At 36.3% G+C, this 12215-nt stretch overlaps 1 protein-coding gene across 1 annotated transcript; it reads right to left on the bottom strand.

Annotated features, from left to right (window-relative positions):
* Window positions 1-7463: 7463 nt before the first annotated feature.
* LOC108968337 (very low-density lipoprotein receptor-like) lies at window positions 7464-10110 on the bottom strand. Its single transcript, XM_018932315.1, has 2 exons — window positions 9990-10110; window positions 7464-7977 (listed from the first exon to the last, which is right to left on the bottom strand). Exons 1-2 carry the CDS (start codon window positions 10039-10041, stop codon window positions 7706-7708), a joined length of 324 nt encoding a protein of 107 aa, XP_018787860.1. The 5' UTR covers window positions 10042-10110; the 3' UTR covers window positions 7464-7705.
* Between the last annotated feature and the right edge of the window lie 2105 nt (window positions 10111-12215).

Here is a 12215-nt window from a genome sequence, read left to right as displayed (position 1 = left end):
TTGTGGGGTCTCCTTTTTTGTGGATTGGGCCCAAATACTTGATTACTGAAACCAATAAGAAAGTAAAGAAACAGAGAGAGGGGAATCGAAGACAATTCCTTCCGGGTCCATAGGTCCAGTAAAGAAAAAGAGTGGTGGAGTCGAAGACAATTCTTTTCAGTTTCGGAGTTTTTAAGGCAGCCCGGTGCTATGTAATAATTAATAACAATTTATGGATCAGGGGTCCGGATCCTATATACTCCCCAAACCCTTATAAATAAAATGAGGATATTCATCTCTTCAGAGTTTTATATGTGCACCGGTTAACATGTGAGATATGATGAAATCGGTCTGTATCTTCTTTTAGGTTCAGTATGCCAAAAATATCACTCCGATGTCAATTCGAATTTTCTGTTCAGAAGAACTCTAGATTGTAGACACCTTCATAGCCAGTCGAAGTAACTCAACTAACGATCCTCCTTTTTACCCAAGAGCAAATAGTACACACTAAATGATTACTCCGAACGCTGAAAGCGTGCCAAACTTATACTTTGTACTAAAAGAGTCTGAAGTTAAATAACTTCCGCGCTTTCGAAATTAACACTTTTTCCGCTTTGAAGACATAATCTAAAGCTTGCATGTGCTTCTAGAAGAGTGGCCTAATAGAGATCTATAAAAACATAATATACTTCCGTTCATGGTTAAGAAGCGCCACACACGCGCTCAGCTGTCAAATTAATTAACAGTTAATGATGATGCAAGCGCGCTTAACGATCTTGTGGCATGTGGCAAAACTAAATCCTTCCGAAAATCATTAAGACTGGCAGGCGTTTGAGAGTAAGAATGAAATAAGGTGCAATTACAAAGGTATATAAGAGTAGACTTTGGTAGTAACTGGTTGAAACGCTTGTACAAGTGTCGGAAAAAATATTGTTTAGCGCTATAATTAAACAAAGACCACGTTGCAACCAGTTTAGAAATATAACGGAAGTTCAATTCAGCCGTTAAAAGGCACATTGAACGTTAGTAGCGAGTATTAAGCGTTTCGGTAACTTGATTTGCCCGACCGCTTGGGACCACGGTGCTCTACCAAGAAGAGGAGGAAAAGAAGTATAAAAACAGGGTTGTCATTAAGTGAGTGAGTACAACTGTTATCCACGGTTGACGTTTGCCATTACGATTATTTAAACTATACATATTCATTCTCTTTGGTGACGTATACTCCTTTCGAGTCTTATTTACGAACTACAGCAACTGATGAGCCATCGGTAATGCATCTCAGTAGGTTTGCTCATCCGCTTCACTGACCTCTTCATTTCGCCGTCATCATATTTATTCCACACACTGTGTGCGTCGTTTGCAATTGAAGACGGACGATTAAAAATCGATTACCGCTTTATTGTTGCTGCATAGACACGACCACTATCGTCAAGGTGTATGGTACGTATGGGCAACAGTAACTCAGTTAGTTAAGATCACAACGCAGTTGACTGATTCATCAAGAATAATAGGAAAAGCAAACTGCCAAAAATAATAAGAGGAAAATTTAGTTTTTTTATAGAGATTCTTAGTTGGTTTTGAGGGAACAGTTTTGGCGATTAAAATATTCTTTAATATGACCTATAAAACAGATGTGACCATAAAACAATCTTCCGTGAAAGTATAGAACATCTATCTGTTGTGAAATTTAAGTAAAATTAGAAAGCCAAAAAGTTTAGAGACTGTGTACACGGGAAAGAAAAGCCACTATCAAACAATAGGTAGATTCCTGCGATATAATATAGCCCTGAAGTACTATGCGAAGTAAATACATGACTAATACATAATTAAGCAAGTAAGGAGGGGCTAGGTTCGGTTGAAACTGAAAGTTTTATACTCTTTCAACTTGCAAGAATCAAAGCCAGGGAAATATTTTAAGGTGTAAAACCAATCACATCAACCCGATGTTCGAAAATCCTGATATTAATTATATAGGAACTAGGCTAAGTTTTCGCTCAAATTCTATTTTAGGCACAAAGATGAGTACAACATGCTTTCTTATTTTCATTGGGATAACTCACATATTGGCCGATATATGCGGTGGAATTTAAAATTAAAGTAGGTATTGTTGTTGTCTAATTTCGTCCTTTTTCACAATGTGAAATAAGAATTCAAGAAGAATGACACGTACCAAATTTTGTCGAAATTGGTTAGTCGTGTACCGAGATATGGGATTTCATCAGAAAGTTAGCGGTGCCAAGCTCATCATCCATTTTTCACACTAGCTCTGATAAGGCATCTTGGTGATACCTCAATTGATTTCAGGTGATACGTACAACCGTTAGGTGAATAAAACAACTGGTTGCAAGTGTATGGAAATACGAATGTATAGCTCAATGACTTGGTTTTAAAGAAATTGAACATTTTAAGACAAGAATCTCAAGTACTACATTAGTATACGTACTCATCCCATTAAGGCAAGTGATAAAAAAGTAATGAAATGTTACCATGTCTCACATATAGAAACTCATATACATATATGACATATATTGCGTCTATCGAAACGTTGAGACCGATAAGCCTTACCATATATCCTGACATTAATTTTTATCATACCTGAGCAATTATTTAATGGCTAATGGGTCGATGGGATTGAAAATTACACTTTGCAAGAGTTTGTTTGCGAATTTTGCCCTTTTTAATGCATAAGATTCCTTAAAATGCCTATAAAGCCTTCTCGTAAAAACATACAAAATTATTGAGATTATAATAATATTGGTTGTTGTCATGGAGATCATTTAATAAAAATTTTGAAAGCATCTTGAAAGTATCATAAGAGGTCCATCTGCTACTCCCCAAAATTTTTGGCTAGCATAATATTTCGGACACAAGGATAAGTGTAGAGCACAGTTAATAAAATAAATAAAGTACGGCATGGTTAAGTTCGGGTGTAACCGAGCACTTTATACTCTCGCATTTGCAAAACTCAAAGACCAGAAATTGAAAGGCATGGAAATTTTGTATTAAAAAATGTTGCTTATAAATTAAGCATTCATTAGTCGACGAAACCGGGACTTGATAACTTACTTACATATTTTCTTTTCAGTTTCAGTCATGTTTGGGGCGCCATTCTATATATATTGTAGGACAGTTCCGACAATATTTAATAAACCCACCCACAATATAAGTGCCTTTGATGAATGCTGCCTTATTAAACACCTCTTTTGCGACCACGACTCAAAGTTTTTTTGGTATGAGTCCCTCATTGACACGCTTCAAATCCAAAACATACATAGAACGTATTCGGTCGATCCATAAGAGGAGTTGAGATCATATACAATTTTTGTAATACAAACTCAACCAATGAAACAAAATTTAATATATTGGATATTTGGGGAAAAAACCGAGAGGAAGAACGTCTGAACGAAATTTTTAACATTACTATGTTATAGTGTGAAAATAACGAAACCGGACTACAACCATGCCTACTTACCATATAATACGAATTTAAATTTTCTTTTGCTTTCCAGTGTACACATCTAGAAGCAATAAATGAAACTTTTAGTTCCTGTTTAGTATGCCACCAAATGCTAGAAAATTATCCAAATCAAACCAAAATTGTTCACAACCATAGCCTCCCACAATAAATATAATTGACTTTTGACATAAAATACAGGTCGCTGTGTTGGATATATAATTGAAACTCAGAGTATAATAATATTTCTGTGTGGAAATTAGGTTGAATCAGCTCAATATTTCCTTAGCCCAAATAGCCTAATATTATATAAAATTTTTCGAACTTCCGCGTGTATCTTTGTGCTTATGGGGCTATCAGAAGTATTTCACTACAATGTTATTAAAAAGAGGATCTCTCTGAATTTCATTAAGATATTATATGCTGTGATATTTGCAGTAAAAAGTTGCCTTAGGGGTCCCCTATATTTTCGGTAACTGCAGGCTTGAAAAATAAACTTAAGCCCACCTTAAAGACACTATTAGCGCGAAAATAAGATTGTATACGATTTGTTTATGGATCAGACGGAATGAAAAATTCGTTTATATAGGAAGTAAGGTGGTTATGGTCAGATATCGTCATTTTCACACAGCAACTTAGGAATGTCAGAATAAAGTTTTGATGCAATTGGTTGTATAGATTTTGATGTATGATATTTAGACTATAGGTGTTCCATTATCTACAAGTATTATGACCCCATACATGGCTAACGGTAGCATATTGGCTGTGTATTCATTTAGTTAGTTTCGCCCTTTTAGTAGTTTTCAACATTACCATTATATAGTGACTGTGTGGGGTTATTAGCCGATGTTACCCATTTGAACACTATTGAAGGCAGTACTCCTGAACGAACTTGGTTGCTATGGTTTAACGGTTTTTTGAGATTTTCAAACGAAAAATGGAATGCCTTTATGTGATTGATTAGAAGCTTAGTTAGAGCATGTTATACATTTCCAATTAATAGCAATTTTTGGGCGTGGCAGTAGTCCGATTATGATCATACATGGTGCCATGGATGGTCAAGATGACTTTATTTTAATTTATGGATGGACATCACGCGGATTTTAGCTTATGTTGTAATTTTGCTGATTTAGATACATGTATTTAACTCTACATTTATTCAAATAGTTTGAAACGTTATACTTTATGTAGCATGAGAATTAAAATTTACACACTTGAGCGAAAAGAGTGTTTATTTTTCAAGGTGGAGCATCGAGTCGCGTACACTTCCTTTCTGTTTTTTTTTGTCAGTCAAAAGAAATATGTCCAATTAAACAGCCACCGGGTGACTTGCCACAGTTGCCACAACTGTCCATCAGTTCGACTGTCCTCGCTTAGCGGCTGTCAACTTGGCCACTGGACACGTTTGTCAATTTTCGCGCCTAATCACATAAAAGAAAATAACAAGCAAATTAAAAAATATTGAAAATAAATGTAAAAGTGTATTTGTTGTATTTGAAGGATTTATTGGACAGCTGTCAATGACAGTTGCTACTAAGTATGCTTTGTATATATGTGTTTAGGTATACCGCACCTGCTGACGCAATGAAAGCCTTGAGGCAATGCGCGCCCACACCACTTCCGGTGTAGACTTTTTAATCGCCGATTCTCTTAGCCGTCGCCGACGACTTTTTCCGCCATTGCACCCGTTGTTCGCAATTGCGCCGTTCAATGTCATTGCCACAGCGACTCCCGCCGCTTGCGCCGCAGCCACCGCCGCCCAAAGTCTGCCACTGCTGTTGTTAATACCCTCCTTTTACGGTTAAATGCCTTTTAAGCGTGCATTTACGAGTCTATGTCTTAATATGTCAGTCTTATGTGCATGCGCGTGTGTGCGTGTGTTCATAAGGCTCCAACCATATTACAGCGGTAGTGAATATACGTCGTGCCAACCTGGCTGCGCTGACTTAGGCTGCTCTAAATGGCTTTTATTGATTGAAAATTATAGCAATTCGCATTCGCGCTTGGAGGTGCCACAGAATTGGCATTTCAGCACCTTGTTGTACTTTTTTTCTCCTTGCGCTTTTGTTGCTGTGATTGGGGTGTTTTTCTCCCTACATTTGCTGTTGCTGTCTCTGCTTCCACTTTTGTGCTGGCACCTGCTTGGCACACTTCAATCATTAGAAGCATTTGCACAGTTTTGGTATCTACCACTTTTCCGCCTCCTCCAACGGCGTGTGACGACAGACAATGGCCGGCATACTGTCTGCTGAAACACCCATTTTTAGCATTCGGCTGTTGACACTCCGCGATTATATTTGGTTACTAGTTATATTATCGAGTTTGATGTTCTCTCGTTTGGTCCGATCGGCGGTGTTCCCTTGTGTATGGCTGCGCGTGATTGAATGTTTTTTGTTTCATAAGACTACAAGCTGTGTGTTGCAAGTTCATTATTGGAATTATAAATTCTTGAAATTATTGAAATATTTATTAAGTGTCGAGTTTTTGCAGAATATGATTGAAATTATTATTTATGAGTCACACGTGAAATGTCCATAACTGGTGACAACTTCCTTTCTAGCGAACAACAACCGACTTCCTTAATTCAATTAAACGTTCACATGTTGTATGAATCGACCATGGAAAGGAAAAAAAGAAAATTCAAACACGAAATATGTAGACACGCACAAATTATATATGGCATGACATTAATCCTTAACAGAGACTATTACCAAAATAAATCGAGACTGACGGCAAGTCATAAATTAACGTGATTAGATGAATTGTATAGACTATTACACTTGGAGAGATCGAAAGTTCTTAATATAATAGTTCAAATAAATTTATTCAAACTGTTCAAAACTTTCAAAATATTAAGCACTCTTATTTTTAATGATTCGGCAGCCACTTTGCGGCAACTAAACAATTACCCGAAAGCAAAGTTGAAAAAAACTGAAAAAAAATCATTACAAATTAGAAAACTTATATTTGTGTATGAAATTTATTGTCAACAAAATGGTGTTTTATGAATTTTAATAAAGTTAAACGTTTACGAGATATTCATCAATGCATATCATATGCGAGGTGCGTTCCAAAGTAAACAGGAATTTGCATCTAACGCCCCTGATGGCGCCATTTATATGTCGACTGGCGCGTTAGAATCTGCTATTTTATCGATTGTCCAGTGGAAATTTCATGATATTTCATGGATTGGAAGTGAAATTATTGCGTTTTAAGTGACAGTATGTCTGTAATCGGTGCGAAAATGAGCTGCGAACAAAGAGCCAACATTAAGTTTTGTTTTAAAATTGGTAAAATATTTATCGAAACGTTTGAACAGATGAAACAAGTTTATGGCGATGATTGCCTAACCCGTAGCAGAGTGCACGAGTAGTTTCAACGTTTTCAAAGTGCTCGTGAGGACATAAATGACGATCAACATGTGGGCCAATCAAAATCCGTGATCACCGGAAATTCCATCGAAACTGTGCGTGAATTCATCAAAAATCAGCCGACATCATCATTGAAATTCAAGGAAATGGAATTGAACATCTATAAAACATGGATTTATGGTATTTTGCCCGAACATTTGGGCTTACGAAAGGTGTGTGCACGGTTTGTTCCGCACAAATTGACTGACGACCAAAAATTGCAACCGATTCTTTGACCAAATTCACATTTTAACCGGTAAACACTCCCCGTATTCATCTGATAAGGCACCCCCTTTTCGGAAAAATGCATTTGCCCATAAAAGAAAGCGTCATGCAGACGTAGAGGCCATTCAAAAGGCTTGCACCGGCATACTGGCGGCTATACCGGCCAACGAGCTAAAACACTCGTTCGACATGCTTTTGGACCGTGCATAAAGCTATATTGAAGAAAAGGGAGACTATTTGGAATAAAATAAATTGATTTTGGTGAAAAAACCATTTGTTCTGTTTTTATTTTAAGTCATGTCTACTTTGGAACATAATGTGAATTCCGATCAGCTTTAGGTGCTGTAAAATTTAGATATAGGGTTCAGCACTCATGAAAGAAGAAAAATTCAAGATTTATGTTTTTCACATAGGTTTGTATTTAAATAACTCATATACATATGAAGAGTTACACTATTCACATTAAGAGAAAATGCTTGTTTGTTTTCTTTGATATTCACTTTTGCGACTCATTTTCAAAATGGGTTGAAAATAAAGCTTAGGAATGACTTAAATGGCGGTACTTAGCCACACAAAAGCGGATGTTCGTCGGTTTGATCGGGACAATCGAATTTGCCATCACATTTTTTGCTTAAATCTATGCATCCGCCACTTCCACATTAAAATCATTACAAATTTGAAACGATTCATCACTGCCATCCAAGCAATTGAATTCTTTATCACAAGCCTTTTCAATCGGTATACAAGCACCATAGTTACATTTAAATTCTCCATCAGAGCATAATGTTGATTTACAATCCATTTCATCAGATCCATCTAAGCACTCCACAGACCCATTACACCAGTCCAGATCATCAATGCATTCACCATTTTTACATCGTCTTCCCTCGCAATCTTCATCGGCATCAGCTAAAGAAAAATATAGAAAAAAAATTAAAATCGGTTTGATACTTGTGCTCAATTTATAAAATAACGTTATGTCACCAAAATAATTGTACGTAGCATTGCATATTTTAAGAGTACATTTTTCTTTGCATATATGTAACTAGCAAATCTATACGGTTTAATTCGCAGTATCCACACACATAAGCTGACTCATACAGAAGAAATTCTCATGTATAAAAAAATGTTTCTGTAGCATAAATATCAATGCCTTGATAACGATTATTTTAAGGGGTCAATGGGTTAATCTGGCCTATTTTGACATATTTTTTTTCTTAGAAATTTTTATTCTACAATAGAACTTTTTTCACATATGATGTGGTATATCGTGGAGTGTATAAAGAAATGTTTTCGGAATTTTTTGATGACATCTTTCGGAGAAATGGATGGGTGAATGAGATGCGTTTTTTCACCGGCGGACACGATTTCTCATGTTTGGATCATCTGAAACACAAAAACCCAATTTATTCTTAAAAAGTACGGGAATGATTATCGTCCTACTAGAATCATGATAAAATGTTGATAAAACAAAAGTATTTAACTTTTTATACTCTCGCAACAAGGTTGCTAAAGAGAGTATTATAGCTTTTTTCACATAACGGTTGTTTGTAAGTCCTAAAACTAAAAGAGTCAGATATAGGGTTATATATACCAAAGTGATCAGGGTGACGAGTAGAGTTGAAATCCGGATGTCTGTCTGTCCGTCCGTGCAAGCTGTAACTTGAGTAAAAATTGAGATATCATGATGAAACTTGGTACACGTATTTCCTGGCTCCATAAGAAGGTTAAGTTCGAAGATGGGCAAAGTCGGCCCACTGCCACGCCCACAAAATGGCGGAAACCGAAAACCTATAAAGTGTCATAAGTAAGCCACAAATAAAGATATTAAAATGAAATTTGGCACAAAAGATCGCATTAGGGAGGGGCATATTTGGACGTAATTTTTTTGGAAAACTTTTTTGTACATATCTCGAAAACTACTACAGATATGTCAACTAAACTCTATAGGGTCGTTTCCTTCAGACATTTCCATATATAGTTCAAAAATGGAAGAAATCGGATAATAACCACGACCACCTCCCATACAAAGGTTATGTTGAAAATTACTAAAAGTGCGTTAACCGACTAACAAAAAACGTCAGACACAATAAATTTTACGGAAGAAATGGCAGAAGGAAGCTGCAACCGGGCTTTTTTTAAAAATTGAAAATGGGCGTGGCGTCGCCCACTTATGGACCAAAAACCATATCTAAGGAAGTACTCCACCGATTTCAATGAAATTCGGTATATAATATTTTCTTAACACTCTGATAACATGTACCAAATATGGGTGAAATCAGTTTACAATCACGCCTGAAATCTCGATTATCACCTTATCATGCGAGAATATAAAATGTTCGGTGACAGCCGAGCTTAGCCCTTCCTTACTTGTTATACATAAATTTTATCATAACATTGTCAATAAATTATATAAAATTATGAATCTAGTAGGGACGATAGCCAGACGTTTTGTAAACATTTAAAAAAAAAATTAAGCAAATCGGTTGAGTAGTTCGAACGGAATAATGTTCGCCTGTTTAAAAAAGTGTGGTTTGAGAAAAACGCGTTTAAAGTTTGAGGTGTGCACTCCGAGCGCATCGAACTTTTGGGCCTTTTTCGAAACCTTCCGATGTTAAAGTGGGTTTCTACATTAATTCCAAGTGTATAAGGAAACAGAAAATGCAACTATTCGCAGAAAGAGATAGAAAAGTAGTTTTTATTTCATTGACACTGCAACAGTTTTCCGTTCAATGTATTCTGAGCTGTACCCAGATATCAATAGTTTTCATTATGTATTCAAATAGTATATAGCTATGCAAAAGAACAATTTACACTTGCAGTTAAAGTCTAATTTCTTTTCACCGATTAAATATATAACATTGCTGTCCCAAAAATTGGAGAACAGTCGTTATTTTTTATTTTTTTTTTTTGTCACATACCCTTTACTGCTAAGGCAACATAGCAGATAAGCACAAAAATCACGAAACGCATATTTCTGTATATATTTATGTATGTAGTTCACAAGAAGTTTATTTATTCCGTAGCAACTGCTCGCGTTCCTCTATAATTGACTACTGATTAAAGCTTTAGCACAATGAAGTACTTAAAGACTTGAGAAGTGGCTTGTTCTTTAAACATCATGCGCTCAGATGATGGTGGTTCGACCAATCGCATTTGAGAAATATATCGGCCATATTCAAGCAGCATATACATACGAATCTAGTAAAATGCGGCTAGGTTCAGGTCAGGAATTATTGATTGAAGTACATATATATATGAAATTCTGAGGAAAACCGGGACTGATTATATTATTGTGTCAAATAAAACGAAAAATATTTAATTATACATCAAAACACTTGATCCATGAATTGATGTTCCACAATTACGGTCGTTTTCAACAGATGTTCTTAAGCAATATAATATGGTCATATAGAACTCCCTGTTGAACTCCCAAAACACGAATATTGAAACGAAAAATGACACGCCTTGATTTTTGAGCGGACATTTTTCTTCTATTCCGATGATCGTTAACTTGTTTGCGTTTCTCTTCGGCAGTTACAATCCTCTCCATGAATGTGTGATCGGAATTCTCACTATCAAGCATATCCAAAGAGATATGTTAATGGAACTCTTTTTGAAAAAAAAAATCAGCTTTTTCGGGATAAGTCGAGCAAGAAGGCGTATCATATTTAAAATATCCATTTAAACGGACTCACGAGAAATGTCGGGCTATCTTGCCATTGGACGTTTTTCTAGCACCATATGCTCTACTTTTTTAATATTTTCATCAGTTTAAGAGGTCGAAGATCATCCAGAACCAGGCATGTCTTCAAGGTTTTTGATAAAACTGAATTACCGCTAGCATGATTTCGCAGAAGAAATTAGAAATAAAAAATTTTAGACAAAGATATTTCCAAAACATCGATTTTTCGCATTTTGACCGAATATTTGACCTTACGAAAGGTGTGTACCGTCTCACCGATCGACGCTTGTGACCGATTATTTCACAAAAAATCACATTTTAACCATTAACCACTCCCCGTATTCACCTGATATGGCACCGTGCGACTTCTTCCCGTTCGGAAAAACGCAGTTTCCCAGGAAATGAAAGCGTTATGCGGACGTAGAGGCCATTCAAAAGGCTTTCATCGGCATACTGGCGGCCCTACCGGCCAACGAGCTAAAACACTCATTCGACACGCTTTTGGACCGTGCAAAAAGATGTATTCAAGCAGAAGGAGACTATTTTGAGTAAAATAAATTGATTTTGCTTTGGGAAGCTCCGTGTTTATGCTATATTGGGGTCAAAGTAATGGACATTAATTTTTGAAATTTCTCAATTATATTCAAATTCATCACCATTTATCCATCACCGATCTTGAGACCCAGCATTTATTATTGGATAATATTCAGAATGTCTCGCACGAAGTGAAGAAAATATAGCAGCCGCAGCAGAGGGTGTACTCGAGGATCGTTGAGAAGGGATTCGGTATCGTACGCAGCAACTCGGACAAGAGTGTATTAAAAGTTTATAAAAACTAATTACACTTCATAATAAATGTGCGCTTTTGAAAAGTTCTAAGAAGATCCGATATTTTCTAGTCAAATTTTGTTTAACAATGAGGCAATTTCATCTGTGGAATCACTGCGTATATTGGCAAAGGTTTTCGGTGATTCAGTTTTATCAATAAAATAAGCCTACGGTGGAGCGATCGTTGAAGACATGCCTCGTTCTGGACGACTTTCGACCTATTCAACTGTTGAAAATATTAAAAGTGAAAGATATGGTGCTTTAAAATCACCAGGAAAGATTATAGAGAGATGATAAAAAACATCGACATCTCTCGCTAGTCCGCTCGAATGATTTTGGTGGATATTTTGTGTATGAAACGCGTTCTTGCTCGACTACCGCAAACAGGTCTCTTTGGATATTCTTGATCATGCGAATTTCTATTCCATATTTATGGAGAGCATTATAACTGCCGATGAGACCTGGATTTATGACTTTGACATGCAAAAAAGACAACAGCCATCGAAATGGAACTCGTTTTCAGTCGATCGAAGAAATAAAACAAAATTCGCTGAAGGAGTTCAAGGCCATCTCAAAAAATGCTTATGCAAAAACCATTGGCATAAGTGTGTTACATTTAATGGGGATTACTTTA

The sequence above is a fragment of the Bactrocera latifrons genome, unplaced genomic scaffold (genome assembly GCF_001853355.1).
Source record: "Bactrocera latifrons isolate USDA-ARS-PBARC rearing strain unplaced genomic scaffold, ASM185335v1 scaffold_103, whole genome shotgun sequence".
NCBI lineage: Eukaryota > Metazoa > Arthropoda > Insecta > Diptera > Tephritidae > Bactrocera > Bactrocera latifrons.
Note: the sequence above shows the minus strand (reverse complement) of the source record. Positions and strands in the feature narration are given on the sequence as shown.